This window comes from Nomascus leucogenys, chromosome 3 (assembly GCF_006542625.1).
Source record: "Nomascus leucogenys isolate Asia chromosome 3, Asia_NLE_v1, whole genome shotgun sequence".
Lineage (NCBI taxonomy): Eukaryota > Metazoa > Chordata > Mammalia > Primates > Hylobatidae > Nomascus > Nomascus leucogenys.
In genome coordinates, this window is record NC_044383.1 from 93,674,037 (window position 1) to 93,692,187 (window position 18,151).

Consider the following 18,151-nt stretch of genomic DNA (forward strand, 5'->3'; position numbering starts at 1 on the left):
GGCACGAGACTCACTTGAACCTGGGAGGCGGATGTTGCAGTGAGCTGAGATTGTGCCACTGCACTCCAGCCTGGGCAAAAACGATACTCCGTCTCAAAAAAAAAAAAGTTTCATGAAGCTCCTATCAATGTTTATATTGAAATATGTATTCCAATATTTAGAAACTAGTAACTGTTTAATATACCATAAATTCCAGGATTGATAACTGCAAAATTGTTGGCAAAAATGTATCACGGTTCTTTGTTGGTCTGTTAGTTTTCTACTTTAGTAAAGCATGAGGATTTTGCAGTCAGACTGCCTGGATTTAGACAGCAACTCTACCACTTATTAGCAGTGTTACCTTGAGGAAAATTACTTATCCTTTCCCTGTACCTCAGGAGACATTAAATGGGTTAATATAAAGCACTTAAAACAGTGCCTACCGTATAGTAAACCCTCAAAAATATAAATTGTTATTTCTAAAATATTTGATGGTAATTTTAATGATTAATTTTTCTACAACTATAAAGTTTCTAATTTCAGTGATAAAAATGGGGTATTAAGATATCAGATAGACTGAAATAATAGATGGATGAATGAATGATCTGAATTTGGAATTCTGAGAGGTAAAATGAAGAGTTCAATGTTAAGTGGCTTATTGGGGGATAAAAAGAAACAAAAGAAAAGATGAGGCCAGGTGTAGTGGCTCACATCAGAAATCCCAGCATTTTGGGAGGCCAAGGCGGGCGGATCACCTGAGGTCAGGAGTTCAAGACCAGCCTGGCCAACATGGTGAAACCCCACTTCTACTAAAAATACAAAAAAAAAAAAGAAAAAATTAGCCGGGCGTGGTGGCACATGCTTGTAATCCCAGCTATTTGGGAGGCTGAGGCAGAAGAATCTCTTGAATCCGGGAGGCGGAGGTTGCAGTGAGCCGAGATGGCACCACTGCACTCCAGCCTGGGCGACAGAGCAAGACTCCGTCTCAAAAAAAAAAAAAAAGAAAAAATGAAAGAGAAAAAAAGCCAAGACTAGGAATTCAGTCCACAGACTTCTACTTTATGGTTCTTTCCACTTCTCTTTGTAGCTTTACATGTCATCTCTAGGAATGTAAAATATGTAAGTGCTATGTAGCTCAACACATTATGAAAATATAAGTGATCCACAAGAGTGTGGCTAAAACTGTTAATTAGTAAACAGTTACTCTGATATTCTAAACAGGGAAACTATCCTTTAAAAACCAAAGACTTGACTTGCAATATAGTTTTGGTGTTTCCTGATTTCTGCCTGACTTTACACCCTGAAAATGGTCCCAGAACAATGACAATTAAGCCATAGGAATGACAACAAACAATTTAATGAATTTTCCAGAATGCTTAAAAAGAAACTTGCTTGGCACAGCCATACTTTCCAACAAACCCACTTTAAAGTTTTCACAGTTTACAATATCGGAAATGACCTCAGGGTCAGGCATTTGTCAGTTAATGACCTGTTGGGCTAATAGCCTTTAGCTTTGCCTTAGGCACATAAGTCCTCCAGTAGGTCATTAGCTGCCAGAAAAGGGCTCTTCCCAATCACTATTGCTAAATAAATAAAATTTGCTCCTGGGCTAAGACCCTATAAACCAACTTTGGCTTAGACTAAGTAAAATTTTTTGTTGCGTATTTACAACTTTAAGAATTTAAGAAAATGATGGAAATGCTAAAACCAAAATTTCATTAACATGACTGAGCTATATGTGGCTATCAATGAGGAAAGTAGTCAAATAGACTCTTTTGGATAAGCTTAAATTTTCTTTTGCTTATGGTATTCAAATTCAGTTGAACCTCACATCATGGTTGGCCATGAGAGATATAAATATATTGACTATGGCAATATTATATATAATACATTTATCAACCTTGATTTTTGTAAGTCCCATTTCCTACCTTCCAGAAGTAAAACTAATCAAATCAGACTTCCTGAGAGGTGACAGCGTGCTGGCAGTCCTCACAGCCCTTGCTCGCTCTCGGTGCCTCCTGCCTGGGCTCCCACTTTGGCAGCACTTGAGGAGCCCTTCAGCCCACCGCTGCACTGTGGGAGCCTCTTTCAGGGCTGCCCAAGGCGGGAGCCGGCTCCCTAGACTTGCAGGGAGGTGTGGAGGGAGAGGCGCCAGTGGGAACCAGAGCTGCACGTGGCACTTGTGGGCCAGCTGGAGTTCCGGGTGGGCATGGGCTTGGCGGGCCCTGCACTCGGAGCAGCCAGCCGGCCCTGCCGGCCCCGGGCAATAAGGGACTTAGCACCCGGGCCAGTGGCTGCGGAGGGTGTACTGGGCCCCCCAGCAGTGCCAGCCCACCAGCGCTGCGCTCGATTTCTCACTGGACCTTAGCTGCCTTCCCGCGGGGCAGGGCTTGGGACCTGCAGCCGGCCATGCCTGAGCCTCCCACCCCCTCAATGGGCTCCTGTGCGGCCCGAGCCTCCCTGACGAGCGCCACCCCCTGCTCCACGGTGCCCAGTCCCATCGACCACCCAAGGGCTGAGGAGTGCGAGCGCATGGCGCAAGACTGGCAGGCAGCTCCACCTGCAGCCCCGGTGCAGGATCCACTGGGTGAAGCCAGCTGGGCTCCTGAATCTGGTGGAGATGTGGAGAACCTTTATGTCTAGCTCAGGGATTGTAAATACACCAATCAGCACCCTGTGTCTAGCTCAGGGTCTGTGAATGCACCAATCGACACTCTGTATCTAGCTGCTCTGGTGGGGCCTTGGAGAACCTTTATGTCTAGCTCAAGGATTGTAAATACACCAATCGGCACTCTGTATCTAGCTCACAGTTTGTGAACACACTAATCAGCACCCTGTGTCTAGCTCGAGGTTTGTGGATGCACCAATTGACACTGTATCTAGCTGCTCTGGTGGGGCCTTGGAGAACCTTTGTGTCAATACTCTGTATCTAACTGATCTGATGGGGACGTAGAGAACCTTTATGTCTAGCTCAGGGATGGTAAACGCACCAATCAGTGCCCTGTCAAAACAGACCACTTGGCTCTACCAATCAGCAGGACATGGATGGGGCCAGATAAGAGAATAAAAGCAGGCTGCCCGAGCCAGCAGTGGCAACCCGCTTAGTTCCCCTTCCACACTGTGGAAGCTTTGTTCTTTCGCTCTTTGCAATAAATCTTGCTACTGCTCACTCTTTGGGTCCACACCGCTTTTATGAGCTGTAACACTCACCGCGAAGGTCTGCAGCTTCACTCCTGAAGCCAGCGAGACCACGAGCCCACCAGGAGGAACGAACAACTCCAGACGCGCTGCCTTAAGAACTGTAACACTCACTGCAAAGGTCTGCAGCTTCACTCCTGAGCCAGCGAGACCACGAACCCACCAGAAGGAAGAAACTCCGAACACATCCCAACATCAGACGGAACAAACTCCAGACGCGCCACCTTAAGAGCTATAACACTCACCGCGAGGGTCCGCGGCTTCATTCTTGAAGTCAGTGAGACCAAGAACCCACTAATTCCGGACACATTCCCCGCTCCATTTTTTTTTTTTTGAGACGAAGTCTGGCTCTGTCGCCCAGGCTGGAGTGCAGTGGCGCAATCTCGGCTCACTGCAAGCTCCGCCTCCCGGGTTCACGCCATTCTCCTGCCTCAGCTTCCCAAGTAGCTGGGACTACAGGCGCCCGCCACTATGCCCAGCTAATTTTTGTATTTTTAGTAGAGATGGGGTTTCACCGTGTTAGCCAGGATGGTCTCGATCTCCTGACCTCGTGATCCGCCCGCCTCAGCCACCCAAAGTGTTGGGATTACAGGCTTGAGCCACCGCGCCCGGCCCCCCCTCCATTTTCATGGACATTTGCTAGTTCTCCAAAGCCAGAGCGAGAAAAAAAATCTTTCAAGTTTGAGTGATTCAGTACTCTTCTTTTCCCTAATGATCTCACCTGCGGAACTTTCTGAGTTAGGAGTTTGCTAAGTACTGGGTGGATGGACAGCTGATTCCTGCCTTTGCATCTGCAGCTGCCTATCTCTTCTCCATCTATCCTTTCTTCACTCCAGCAGGCTTGTATACTGTGTCTCTTTCTGTCCCTACCCAAATTTCATGTTGAATTGTAATCCCCAATGCAGGAGGTGGGGCCTGGTGGGAGGTGTTTGGATCATGGGGGCAGATCCCTTATGGCTTGGTGCTGTCTTCACAATAGTGAGTGAGGTCTTGGGAGATCTGGTAGTATAAAAGTGTGTGGCACCTCCTTCCTGTTGCTCCTGCTTTCACCATGTGATGTCCCTGCTCCCACTTTGTCTTCTGCCATGATGGTAAGCTTCCTAAGGCCTTCCTAGAAGCTGAGCAGGTGCCAGCACCATGCTTCCTGTAAAGCCTGAAGAACCATAAGCCAATTAAACCTCTTTTCTTTACAAAATTACCCAGTCTCACAGGTATTTCTTTTTTCTTTTGTTTTTTTTGAGATGGAGTTTCACTCTTTCACCTAGGCTGGAGTGCAGTGGCGCAATCTCAGTTCACTGCAACCTCTGCTTTCTGGGTTCAAGCAACTGGCTCTGTTGCCCAGGCTGGAGTGCAGTGGCGCGATCTCGGCTCACTGCAAGCTCCGCCTCCCTGGTTCACGCCATTCTCTTGCCTCAGCCTCCCGAGTAGCTGGGACTACAGGCGCCCGCCACCATGCCCGGCTAATTTTTTTGTATTTTTGTAGAGACGAGGTTTCACTGTGTTAGCCAGGATGGCCTCGATCTCCTGACCTCGTGATCTGCCCGCGCGGCCTCCCAAAGTGCTGGGATTATAGGTGTGAGCCACTGTGCCTGGCTTGCCTCAGGTATTTCTTTATTGCAAACCAAGAACAGCCTAACACACTGTTCACAACTCGGTTAATTTCACCTCAGGTAATCTCTAAAGTGTATATACATTCTCTTCAATCTTCATCCTCCAGTTTTCTATTCTTTCTCCTTTTACTTATTATTTCAGAAGAATTGCCACTCACCTTCTTGACTTCTACTTTCTCCTTTCAAGAAGACATAAATCAAGGATCTTCAAGTTGAGAAACATCAGAGGAAAGCATGATTTCTCTCGTGCTAAGAAAAAGGAAAATTGGGCCAGGCAAGGTGGCTCACACCTGTAATCCCAGCATTTTGGGAGGCTTGAGGCGGGCAGATCATGAGGTCAGGAGATCAAGACCATCCTGGCTAACATGGTGAAACCCCACCTCTATTAAAAATATAAAAAATTAGCTGGGCATGGTGGCATGTGCCTGTAGTCCCAGCTATTCGAGAGGCTGAGGTAGGAGAATCACTTGAACCCGGGACGCAGAGGTTGCAGTGAGCCAGGATCATGCCACTGCACTTCAGCCTGGGTGACAGAATGAGACTCTGTCTCAAAAAAAAAAAAAAAAAAAAAGGAAACTTGGCTGGGCACAGTGGCTTACGCTTATAATCCTAACCCTTGGGGAGGCCAAGGTGAGAGGATCATTTGAGCCCAGGAGTTCAACACCGGCCTGGGCTAGATAGTCTGGCCTGGGCAAGATAGTGAGACCTTGTCTCTATTACAAAAAATAAATAAAAATAATTAAAAAAATTAAAAAGGGAATATTAGAAATGAAATATGCATTAAAAAACCAGTGCCTGCCCTCATCCTCTTATTAAACCAAATTTCCCTTTATATGTCAACATTTAAAAATAATTTAACAAATATTTCTTGTTCAGTTTGTTTTCCTATTTTATTTATTTGCAGGTATTGTAGAATGCAGATTTTTTTTTCTTTTTAAAAAAGGTGTCCTTGGCCAGGCGCGGTGGCTTACGCCTGTAATCTCAACTTTGGGAGGCCGAGGTGGGTGAATCACCTGAGATCTGGAGTTCACGACCAGCCTTGCCAACATGGCGAAAACCCATCTCTATTAAAAATACAAAAATTAGCCCCGCGTGGTGGCAGGCACCTGCAATCCCAGCTACTCAGGAGCCTGAGGCAGAAGAATCGCTTAAGCCCGGGGGGCAGAGTTTGCAGTGAGCCGAGACTGAGCCACTGCACTCCAGCCTGGGTGACACAGCAAGACTGAAAAAAAAAAAAGGGTGTCTGAATGCCAGGCATATGGAAGAAACACGTAAGCTGCTCTTGCTCTTTTTCCTTGTTGTTAGGTTTCTGGTTTGATACTCAGAGAAATGTCAATTTCACCTGATGGCATATAACCTTCCTATGCCAAAAAGCTACTACATTCCATTGTCTTGTGGCTTCAAAATGGGCAAAGTTCCAGGTTTTAATATTATTTAAAATTTGTCTTATTTCTAGTATAATTTGAACACACTAATCATTTATTACTTTCGCTTTAAAGATCAAGGAAGCATGATCAGAAAATGGATACAGTCTGTTTAATATGTGACTATATTAGCAAATAAGAAAAAAACTGAAGAAGCTAATTTTGGGATTCTGAAATAATTTTATGATGGCATTTTGACTTTTCTAATTAATTGATATGGAGATAGTCTTTTTTACTGTTATACTATATGACACCCCACTTACCACCTTCTGCATCCCTTTACCCTAGTCATGCAAATCTACACTTGAGTGGGTTACATGTATAAAAATTAATAACCTTGGGTGTCAAACTAAAGAGCCTAAAAGATATTAAATAATTTTCACAAGTAAAATAGTGCAAGTAAAACTATAAACACTATCATAATAATGCCTATTTTAAATGCATAAGACAGGGAAAAACTTAATACATGTTTTTAGGTTTCAATTTAACATGAATTTGGAAGTAAAATTAATATAACAGATAAGACAAATACAAATAGACAATAGCATCTTTATTAAACTATATAGATGGTGTAAAGGGAGATTTATATGCATAAATTGAGCATATTTGTATAAACAAAATACTTCATTGTAAACAACATATTTATGCCTTTAGGAAAACAAAGTTAACATAAGGAAATACATCAGCTATGTAAAGAGTACATCTGTGCCACTGGTTATCCAGAAGTATAAATCACTAATGCTTAATAGAACAACCTTCAGGAGTGACATCATGACAATGCTCTTGGGTGTTTAGACAAGATCCAGGCTGACTCACAGTCTCCCATCTGATATATAGCAATAGGTCCATTAAATGAAAATGACTACGAAGGAAAAAAAATAACGTGATAAATTCCATTCTTTAAATACTAGGCTTATGATTATATATGTAAAGTAAAAGACTGTTTTCAAAAACAAGATGACAGGTAGTAATCCACACAGTCTTATTTGCACTGTGGCTTAATCCTAAATACAAACCCAATCTAAATAAATACAAAGACCAGACGAAGCCTGTTAATGGCCGGCTAGATTTCGAAATTATAGTACTTCTCCATTTCATGATTTCCCTTCCAATTAGTTAGCATGTCTCACTGATAGCTTGCTGCTCAAACACTAAAATTTTAGATTCTGGCATGACCACATCACTACAGCATCCAGTGATGTTCTACATGGACACAATATAGAGCAACTTATCCCAATGGAATCGGGAAATTTATGATTTTAAAAGAGGCATTCTGAGGTCTTTTAGTCCAGGTCTTTATACAGTGAAGTACTAAAATAAAAACTTGCCCTTATGTTCCATAATTGGAAATGAATGAAAACCCAAGCATTAATTTTTAAATTCACTCTTGAATTCAAAATCTTGTTAATTTGCATTTATGTGACTACAGCTATAATGGTAAGAAGACAATTACCAGAGGATTAATAAACCAATTTCTATACTTGGAGATATTTAAAAATCTAAGTGTTACCTAAGGCAATTACCTTGAAGACCCCTAATATCTTCAGGGAAAAGCCAAAGGGAAAATAATTGACTCTGCTAATTTTACCCTTGGCAATTATAAAACAGCTCTGAATTTCATTTGACTGCAGAACCCTTCATCTAATGGCCTACCCCATGAGAAGTACAGAGATAAACACATCATATAGAAATTCAGACAAGAATCCAGTAGCACAAGAAAATGAGAAATTGGTAGAATGAATAAGTCATAAAAAATTGAAGTTGTTATAAATATGCCAACTTTAATTACCAAGTTAAATATACATCCTCAAAGAAAAAGCAGGCTGTCACTGTGAAAAAACAGTGATATATTATAAACAGAAATTCTGTATTAAGTTTTGCCTGTTTCCTCTTGCTGTGGTATCTATTTATGTTGCTATTGTTGACAAATTTTCTTTCTTATAAAAGAAAACTAAAACATCATTAAATAGAATCTAACTTTACCAAGACATTAACCATATGTAGAGATAAGAAAACTTGGCCGGGTGTGGTGGCTCACGCCTGTAATCCTAGCACCTTGGGAGGCTGAGGCAGGTGAATCACCTGAGGTTAGGAGTTTAAGACCAGCCTGCCCAACATGGCAAAACCACATCTACTAAAAATACAAAAATTAGCCAGATGTGGTGGTGGGCGCCTGTAATCCCAGCTACTTGGGAGGCTGAGGCAGGAGAATCACCTGAACCCAAGAGGCGGAGGTTGCAGTGAGCCAAGATCGCGCCACTGCACTCCAGCCTGTGCAACAAGAGCAAAACTCTGTCTCAAAAAAAAAAAAAACAAAAACCCAAAAAACTTCATACAATACCACTCCAAAGAAATATTTATCGCCACCTCCTCCTTCCAAAAAAACCATAGTTACTATTATACTTAATCAACTTAAGCTTCTGGGAGCCCATTTGATAAAGTAAGTCCTCTTCTGAGATATAACTTCACTTTCCTTAAATTATTCTGATGAAAATATTGCCAAGTATTTAAATGAAAGAAACTGGCTCTGAATATGGGAGATTTGCTTTATCAGAGGGAATTCCTGACTTTCAAGAACTTTAGTAATTCACAATCTCCTCAGTTTAAAATACTGTTCACCTGATTTGGAAATCATCTATTATGATTAAAAGAGAGTTACTAAAAGCCTTGATTTGGAGAAGATCAATTACAGACCCTGGGCATGGTTCTTAAGGTCTTTCACAAAAAGGAACCCCTGAGGCATTTTTTTTTTTTTTTTTTTTTGAAATTGACCTGGTAGAGCCTTCAATGACCCTTTGAAGAACAAGGTGCAAAAGATTCACGTTTGAGATCAACAGGAGGGCTGCACAGAATAAAGCCTTCAATTCAACACACAACTATCAAATTCATAAAAAAAAATCATAGCCTAAAAAGGAAAAAATTCCTCACCAGAGAAAGGTTGATAAAATGCAAATTTAAAGGTGTAAACCTGTGCAGAGACCATGAAGGTAGGGGGCTCACTGAAGGGGAAGGAAATGCCAGATCATTCTTATTTCAAGAAGCTTCAGGCTGAATAGTTGCTTGGATATGCTAAGTTTTTCTTTTACTTTTTGTAAATCAAGTAGTGCTACTGAAATCCAGTGCCTAATGGAGCAGATGGTGGAGGTCTTAGACTCTGGAACATTTATAGTGATGCTTCTGAATGCAAAACACCAAGAGTGGATTTCACAGGCTGTGAATCTGATTTGATTTTGATGGGAGTAAAGCTTCCATTTTCACTGTACTTGAACCACATTGAAAAAAAGCATGTGTGACTGACACAAGCTAGCTAAGAAAAAGGAACATGTTAAATATTAGTCCCATAAAGGGAAGCAGTTTAAACAAGTGATTGTTTGTATCGTTTAACATGATTGTTTGTATATAATACCACCATTTTAACCTTATGTAAGATTTCATCAGAATAGTTAAAAGTTAAAACGAATGATTACAGAAAACAAATAGAAATTTGTCCAAAGGCAACGAGTCTTGGTTTTCTAAGGTGGGGACTATACCAAGGCAAATTACCAAAATGTGGACCTAGGTACTATCAAGGTCCAGAATATCTCCTCCCCTCAGCTTTGTAGGTCTAATCCATGAATGGCCAGCCTGTGAAGCTAGAGCTGGTCATGTGCAGCTCAAGGTGTCCAGACACTATGTCAGATCTGCACTTTCTGAGGCCTCTTTCTTCTCTAAACAAGGGCTAAGTTTTATCACAGACCACTGCAAATATGGTGAAAAGGAAAGATGGATGATACAGTCTGTGAGTCCCAGGGGCAAAGAACCACTCACCTTCTGTTAACATGTGAATTCTAGTGAAGGAGAGAATTTAGTGGGACCCATCAAAGTATACTATATGCATAAAGGAGACAGACATTTGAGATGAAATAAAATAGAATTGGAGAGAAACATCAGATTCTCTCTCTTTTTTTTTTTTTTTTTTTTGAGATAAGGGCTCTATTGCCCAGGCTAGAGAAACAGTAGTGCATTCATAGCTCAATGCAGCCTCCAACTCCTAGGCTCAAGAAATCCTACCACCTCAGCCTGCTGAGTAGCTAGGACTAACGGCATGCACCACCATGCCTGTTTTTGTTTTGTTTTGTTTTGTTTTTTTCTGTAGAGACAGGCTGGTCTCCAACTCCTGGGCTCAAGCTATCCTCCCACCTCCATCTCCCAAAGTACTGGGATGATAGGCGTGAGCCACCATGCCTGACCAAGATTCTCTAATAGTCTGCTTAATAGGATCAATTCAGTTTTTACTTTAGCTTTTTAAAAAATATGAATATAAATTAGATATTAAAGGTACCATACTACTTTCTCCCTTAAATTCCGCAGGTCTACCTCATGAGTATATGTGCTAGCCAAAAATGCAAACACGTGATGAGAAGGTAGGGCAGAATGTTACTTGTCTCCTAGTATCTGTTATCTGTATCTTCCAGATTTTTGGCTGGATCCATGATGACCTACAATAAAAATTACATTTTCTAGCTTCCCTTACAGCTAGGTATGGCTATATAATTAAATTCTGGTCAACAGGATGTGAGCAGAAAAATCTCATATGACTTATGAGAAATGTCTTTAAAGTGTGAATACTATATAATTATCATGCAAACTGGGAAACAAGAGTAAAAAGACGCTCTGAAACAACTAAAATTTTATACTTTTTGAAATATGTATTTATTAACGAACAGCTGATTTTATTATATTGGTGGACTCAACAGGTTCTATTCAAAAACTATTTTCAAAAATAAAAGTTCAAAAGAAATAAAAATAACATACATGTACGTACAATAGAACAATAACTTCTTTATACTGATTATCTGAATATTTAAAAATAACGAGAAGAATTATTATTGATGTATATTTACATGGTTTAATCCATTTCTTAGACATATCTGTCTCTAATGAAGTACTGGCATTTTTCTGAAGAATGTGTTCATTAAAATATAGTATTTAAAAATAAAACTGCCCGCAATATTCTTGACAGTTGCAGTTTATGGTTAATTCGTTTGAAATTATTGATACTTTCAATTATGGAGAAAATTCTCTTTCTACAGATTCTAAGTTACCTGATAAGTTCAAAGTAAATTTGCTAAATGGAGGACATAATTCTAATTTAAAAAATATTGAACAGTATAAATATTTCAGCCGAAATATTTTTAGAGGCACTCTCTTTTTGCTTCCATCAGAGTATCTTACTTTAACAAATAGCATTTTTTTTTCAGACAGAGTTTTGTTCTTGTTGCCCAGGCTGGAGTGCAGTGGTGCGATCTTGGCTCACTGCAACCTCAGCCTCCTGGGTTCAGGCGATTCTCCTGCCTCAGCCTCCCAAGTAGCTGGGATTACAGGCATGCACCACCACGCCCTGATAATTTCAGGGTTTCATCATGTTGGTCAGGCTGGTCTCGAACTCCCACCTCAGGTGATCCGCCTGCCTTGGCCTCCCAAAGTGCTGGGATTATAAGCGTGAGCCAATGCGCCCGGCCTAACAAATATTTTTATAAGACAAAACTTGTCAAATAAGTTGTCTCTATGATTCTTTTCAATGTTTTGCCAAATTTAGATGCTGCAAAATCTAGGCCTTCTCAATCTCATTTCGTCTGTGTGTGTGTGTGTGTGTGCAATTTATTCAAAGTAGGAGCACCACCAAGATTCTTCCTGCAAGGTGAGACATTTCAAATCGCAACTACAGAACTGAAAATTTTAATCTTGTATATTGTTTGAGTTGTTACTGTTTATATCATTCCTTCTTTGCTTTTGTAAGGAAAAATTCTAATGGAAGTTTTGTTTTGTTTTCATTAATTGTAATTCCCTAAAAGTCTCATGTAGTGTTCTGTTTATTGAATACTTGATTTAAGATTCTCAAGTGATATTGAACAAAATGCTGCCAATTATTATTATTAGTAGTAGTAGTATTATTTTTTGAGACAGAGTTTCACCCTGTCACCCAGGCTGGAGTACAGTGGCGTGATCTGGGCTCACTGAAACCTCCACCTCCTGGGTTCAAGTGATTCTTGTGCCTCAGACTCCTGAGTAGTTGGAATTATAGGCATGCACCACCACCACTGGCTAATTTTTGTATTTTCAGTAGAGACGGGGTTTCACTATGTTGGCCAGGCTGGTCTCAGACTCCTGACCTCAAGTGATCCGCCTGCCTTGGCCTCCCAAAGTGCTGGAAATACACACGTGAGCCACCGTGCCCAAATGCCACCAAACTTTTGATGACCCATTTAGAATAAAGTTCAATACCACTGCTGGGGGCACAGATTGATTTATAAAGATTTCTAAAATCTGATCAACGACAGACAACAAAGAGAAAAGGCACATACTGCTCTGCTGAAGTGTATTATTATTATTATTTTTTGAGACGGAGATTCACTCTTGTTGCCCAGGCAGGAGTGCAATGGCGTGATCTTGGCTCACTGCAACCTCCACCACCCAGGTTCGAGTGATTCTCGTGCCTCAGCCTCCCAAGTAGCTGGGATTACAGGCATGTGCCACCACACTCGACTAATGTTCTTTGCATTTTCAGTAGAGACGGGATTTCACCATCTTGATCAGGCTGGTCTCGAACTCCTGACCTCAGGTGATCCACTCGCCTTAGCTTCCAAAAGTGCTGGGATTACAGGCATGAGCCACCGTGCCTGGCCTGAAGTGTATTTTTTATCTGACATCAGCTACAACTCCGAAATCATATAGTTCAGTGACTGTGACTATTCAGATATTTGTAAATTTTGATGTAACAATAGCTTCTATTAAAATAGAAGACTTTTGTTGCTTGTTTAGATGTAATGATCAATTGTGTGTGTGCCACAACCAATGCCAACTACTCCACAGGTTGCTTAATGTAGTAAAAACATTGTTTTTACCACAACACTGTGCTTCACCAAAATTTGTACTTCTATTTTTACTATAAACTAATAATTTTATTTTCTATATTGAACTTCTAAAGTGAATTTCCAATCTCACTCACAAAGGCTTTATGTTTAATAGAATATACTTCCAAAAACTTTACCTTAATCCCATGAATGAATGGAAAGAAAAAACCAAACCGCTTATAGAATTAACTTAAATGATTTACTTATTTGAAATACCTGATGACACTGAACTAAAACTGGAATTATTTAACTGCTTTCAAAGTTCTACTGACAGTGACGCAAAAGAACTATTGCTTCCCTTTTCCTATATACACATAAACACTTGTGGTTGATAATTAGTGCAATCACTTAGCATAGTCATTTCTCTAAATGTAAGTTATGTTGCAGAGTCGTATGCATATATACCTTCTGCAGCTGCATAAAGTAGATCCTGACACTTCTTCAGCAGACTTTACTCTTCTTGTTTTCATGTGGTCAGTGATACCACTATGGCCTCCACAGTGGTTGGTAAATGTCAACAAACATTTTGTTCAAGTTATTAATATACATTCCTTATTACCTTTCTTAAGAAAAAAAATCAATACTTAAAAAAATGCAACACATACTTTTAGTTTTTTCAGTTTATTGCTGCCAAAAGGATTTACTGCAAAAACAAAGTATTGCCAAGCAATAAAATAGTTATAGATTTACACTGTACAAGCAAGTGTGCTCAGTCTATGCTCTACTTGCTCCCTAGCAGAGCTGATCAGCCTTGATTTCCCATATATATTTTACAGACACCCAAACCTATAATTTACTGTTTCCCACTGAACTTATCAACTGGTACCTGGCAGCTTTGTGACTCTTGCAGGCCATGCATGGGCTACAGTACAATTGGGTGACACACTACACAGCCAGCTTCTCCCACCACCTGATACAGGAAAGAGTTAGCTGCCCCTAGACATTTGTGTCTGAGTGCGCTTTACTGTATTAGCAATTGCCCTGCATTCTGTCCTTGATTGGGAAGTGTTAGTTGTGTCTGAAAGGGCTGGGAAAAGAGATAAGCTATTTCTGGTATCTTTCAGATTTCCTAACAACTTAAAATGAAGCTGGGCACAGTGGCTCATGCCTGTAATCCTAGCACTTTGGGAGGCCAACACGGGAGGATTTCTTGAGCCCACGAGTTCAAGACCAGCCTGGGCAACGTGGCAAAAGGCAAAAGCCCGTCTCTAAAAAAAATACAAAAAATTAGCCGGGTGTGGTTGTACGCACCTGTGGTCCCAGCTACTTGGGACACTGAGGTAGGAGGATCGCTTCAACCAGGGATGTTGAGGCTGCAGTGATCACGCCACTGCACTCCAGCCTAGGTGACAGAGTAAGACCCTGTCTCAAAAAAGAAACAAAAAAAAAGGAAACAAACAAAAAAATGACAACTGATAATGAGAACTCTCTCCACTGTGTAAGAGTCTCACAATACTATTATATTACATTACATAAAAACAAAAACAGAGGCTGGAAGTACTAAGTGGGGATCTACCAAACTCATCCCAGCTTATTCTAATGTAATTATTCGTAATAATACTCTGTTAAAAAATGAAAAATTCAGGATAAATGCTAAATCAGATGGGATCCCAGGATAGCTGGCTTACACTGAGACTCTCCTTTAGCAAACTAGGATGTACACTGATTGAACCTTCAAGGGAAGGAGATCTGCCCTTTTTTTGTCCTTCTTCCTTCTATTGACTGGAGAGAAGCCATAATGGCAACTGCCTTGGGCCATGATGTGGTAAGATAAGGATGGCAGAACCGTAAGACAGAAGGAGGCTGGATCCCTGACTTTGCAGAACCACTATACCAACTTTTGCCTGCCTACTCCTAGATGATTTTACATGAGATAAAAAATAAATTCCTATCTTATAGGGCACTGTTATCTTATAATCAAACCTAATCCTAACTGATACAACAAGAAATACCTCTATAACCTTTCCAGAAAGCAGGTTGGCAATATGTATCAAGAATACTAAAAATCTGGCCAGGCGTGGTGGCTCATGCCTTAATCCCAGCACTTTGGGAGGTTGAGGTGGGAGAATCGTTTGAGGCCAGGATTCAAGACTAGCCTGGGCAACACAGTGGCACTCTGTCTCTACCAAAAATTTAAAAATTAGCCAGGCATGGTGGTGCCTGTAGCTACTCAGGAGGCTGAGGTAAGAGATCGCTTGAGCCCAGGAGTTTGAGGCTGCAGTAAGCTATGATTATGCTACTGCACTTCATTTTTTTGTTTTTATTTGAAATGGAGTCTCACTCTGTCACTCAGGCTGGAGTACGGTGGCACGTTCTCAGCTCACTGCAACCTACCAGGCTGGAGTGCAGTGGCGCGATCTTGGCTCACTGCAACCTCTGCCTCCCGGGTTCAAGTGATTCTCCTGCCTCAGCTTCCCGAGTAGCTGGGACCATAGGCACGCGCCACCACGCCCAGCTAATTTTTTATTTTTAGTAGAGACAGGGTTTCACCATGTTGGCTAGGCTGATCTTGAACTCCTGACCTTAGGTGATCCACCCGCCTCAGCCTCCCACAAGTGCTGGGATTACAGGAGTGAGACATTGCGCCTGGCCTTTTGCCTGGGTGATAGAGTGAAACCATGTCTCTATAACAAAAGGAAAAAAAACACTAAAAATGTTTAACCCTTTGAACCACTTCTAGGTCTTTATCTTAAAGAAATAATCTGGAATAGGGAAAATTGATATGCAAAGATCTTTACTGAAGATCTACTTATGATAGTAAAAATAAGCAACCTAAATGTCCAACAATGAGGAATTTGATAAACAAGTGGTATTATATCTAAATGACTGGATATTATAGAAGAAGACATAACCATGGGAAGATGCTCACATCATAATATTATGTAAGAAAAAATAGGCAGGATTAAAAAAAACCTTATACATAGTAAGTTCTCATATATATTACAAAAAATTACATATATAAAGGCATTAATGAACAACAAAAAAAGACTACAAGGAAATAAATCAAGATATTAACCAGCAGTGATTATCTCTGGATAGTGAGATTATAGGTAATGTTTACTTATATTTGCTTTGTTTTGAAGATTTAACCCTATCCTATAATTAATAATTTCATCCATAATCAGAAAAAAAATTACTTTCAAAACTCTTTCCTAGCATTTACACTTTGCCTGGTACTAACACTGCCATCATTATGTTCATCACAGTTTTACTGTTTACTGAGCATGTACATGAGGGGAGTTGGGGCAGCAGGGCACACAGACCTGCAGCTCCAGCAGCCAACTAATTGCTGCCTGAAGCCATTCAGGTACAACCAAACCCTGCCCATTTTTACCTTGGTGTTCTGTAGCAGAGCTAGTCCATTGCAGGCATTTGCTAGAAGAAAGTCTCCACTCAGGATAGCAATTTTATTTCCAAATTGCATGTCTTTCAGTGGACCATCAGATGATTGCAACTCATTTAAATTTACTATCCCACGATGTACAAGTAGAGCAGTATGAATTAGCTCCGTGATCTCTGCCAAACTTCTTTGACTAAAACATAAATGTAAGATTTGTTAGAGTATCAAAAATACCATTTTATCACTAATGTCTGATTTCAGTTTTCAACAATAAAATATTCCATAGGTTGCCCCCCACTTTTTTTTTTATTATATCTTTCTAATGAAGCTTTAAATAGAGGTCTCTCTACTGAGCAGTTTGGGATCTGTGAGAAGATCTTGACACCTTCCTTCTCTGTAATACTGCTCACTCTTCCCCACAAGTCACTAGGATACCCCAGATAGAAGTTGGCCAGTGAAGGGCCACCCTCCACAGCTCCATTTAGATACTGTGCTCTTGGTAGACTTTCCTCACGCTCATAACTTCAAGATTTCTGAGACTCCTTAGTAGTGTCTAATGGAATTCCAATTTAAGTGAGGATATAATCTGTGCCAGATACTAGTCTAAGGGCATTACATACATTATCTCTCTCCCTCTTTTTTTTTTTTTTGTTTTTGTTTAGATGGGGTCTCACTCTGTCACCCAGGTTTGAGTGCAGTGGTGCAATCTCAGCCCACTGCAACCTCCACCTCCCAGGCTCAAATAATCTTCCCACTTCAGCCTCCCGAGTAGCTGGAACTACAGGTGTGCGACACCAAGCCTGGCTAACTTTTGTATTTTTGGTAGAGATGGGGTTTTGCCATGTTACCCAGGCTGGTCTTGAACTCCTGAGCTCAGGTGTCCGCTTCGGACTCCCAATGTGCTGGGATAACAGGTGTGAGCCACCGCTCCTAGCCACATTATCTCTTCTAATTGTAAATGCAAAGCTATGGGGTTTACAGAGATGAATACAATATGGTTTCTTCCTTCAAGGACTTTTTAACTTTCAGAATAAGAATGAAGACAGAAATCTACAGTAGCAAATAATATAGAGAAGGCCCCCAAGGAGCTTATAGTATAGAACTATATTACATGGGAATTTCAGCAGATGTTTGTTCCTTTTTTATACTTTTCTGTAGTTTGTATATTTTGTACAATGACAAAAGTGTTACTTTTATAGTCAGAAAAAAATCAACAGGTAATTACTAAAAATTTAAACATTATCACAACTTCATGATAGGTATTATTAACCTCTTTTAATAGGTGAAAAAATTGTGCACACAAGTAAAATGACTTTCCCAAGAGTACACAGTAAGGTAGACCTGAAAATCTGTTGGTATCTGCTACAAATGGCCCCATGTGAGTCACGTCTTCTGGTTTCTAAGCTCCTGCATGATCCCCTTCTACGCTTGGCCATGTGACTTGCTTTGGCCAATAGGACATCAACAAACAGTACACAAGGAAAGCCTGATAAGTGCCTATGCAACTGATAAGCTTTTCACAGTCACAGGAGTTGCATGACCCCAAGCAGAAGAACCCTCAGGTCAATCCACAGAATGGTAAGTTGTTTCAAGTCACTAAACTGTATGGGTGATTTGCTATGTAGCAACAGATACCTGATACAGAAATGGTATATCTATAAGTGAAGTGTTTGCTTTGAGTCAGAAAAATGAGGCTAGGAGGCAAAG

The 18,151-nt window shown here is 40.7% G+C and overlaps 1 protein-coding gene across 2 annotated transcripts in view; it reads right to left on the reverse strand.

The window, feature by feature from the left end:
* The window catches only part of PDSS2 (decaprenyl diphosphate synthase subunit 2), a 307,454-nt gene that overhangs the window by 106,648 nt on the left and 182,655 nt on the right, over positions 1-18,151 (reverse strand). For both annotated transcript variants that reach the window (XM_030809530.1, XM_003278917.4), the window contains exon 3: positions 16,439-16,637. In XM_030809530.1, coding sequence (XP_030665390.1) covers positions 16,439-16,637 — 199 coding nt within the window. The remainder of the gene's footprint in view (positions 1-16,438; positions 16,638-18,151) is intronic.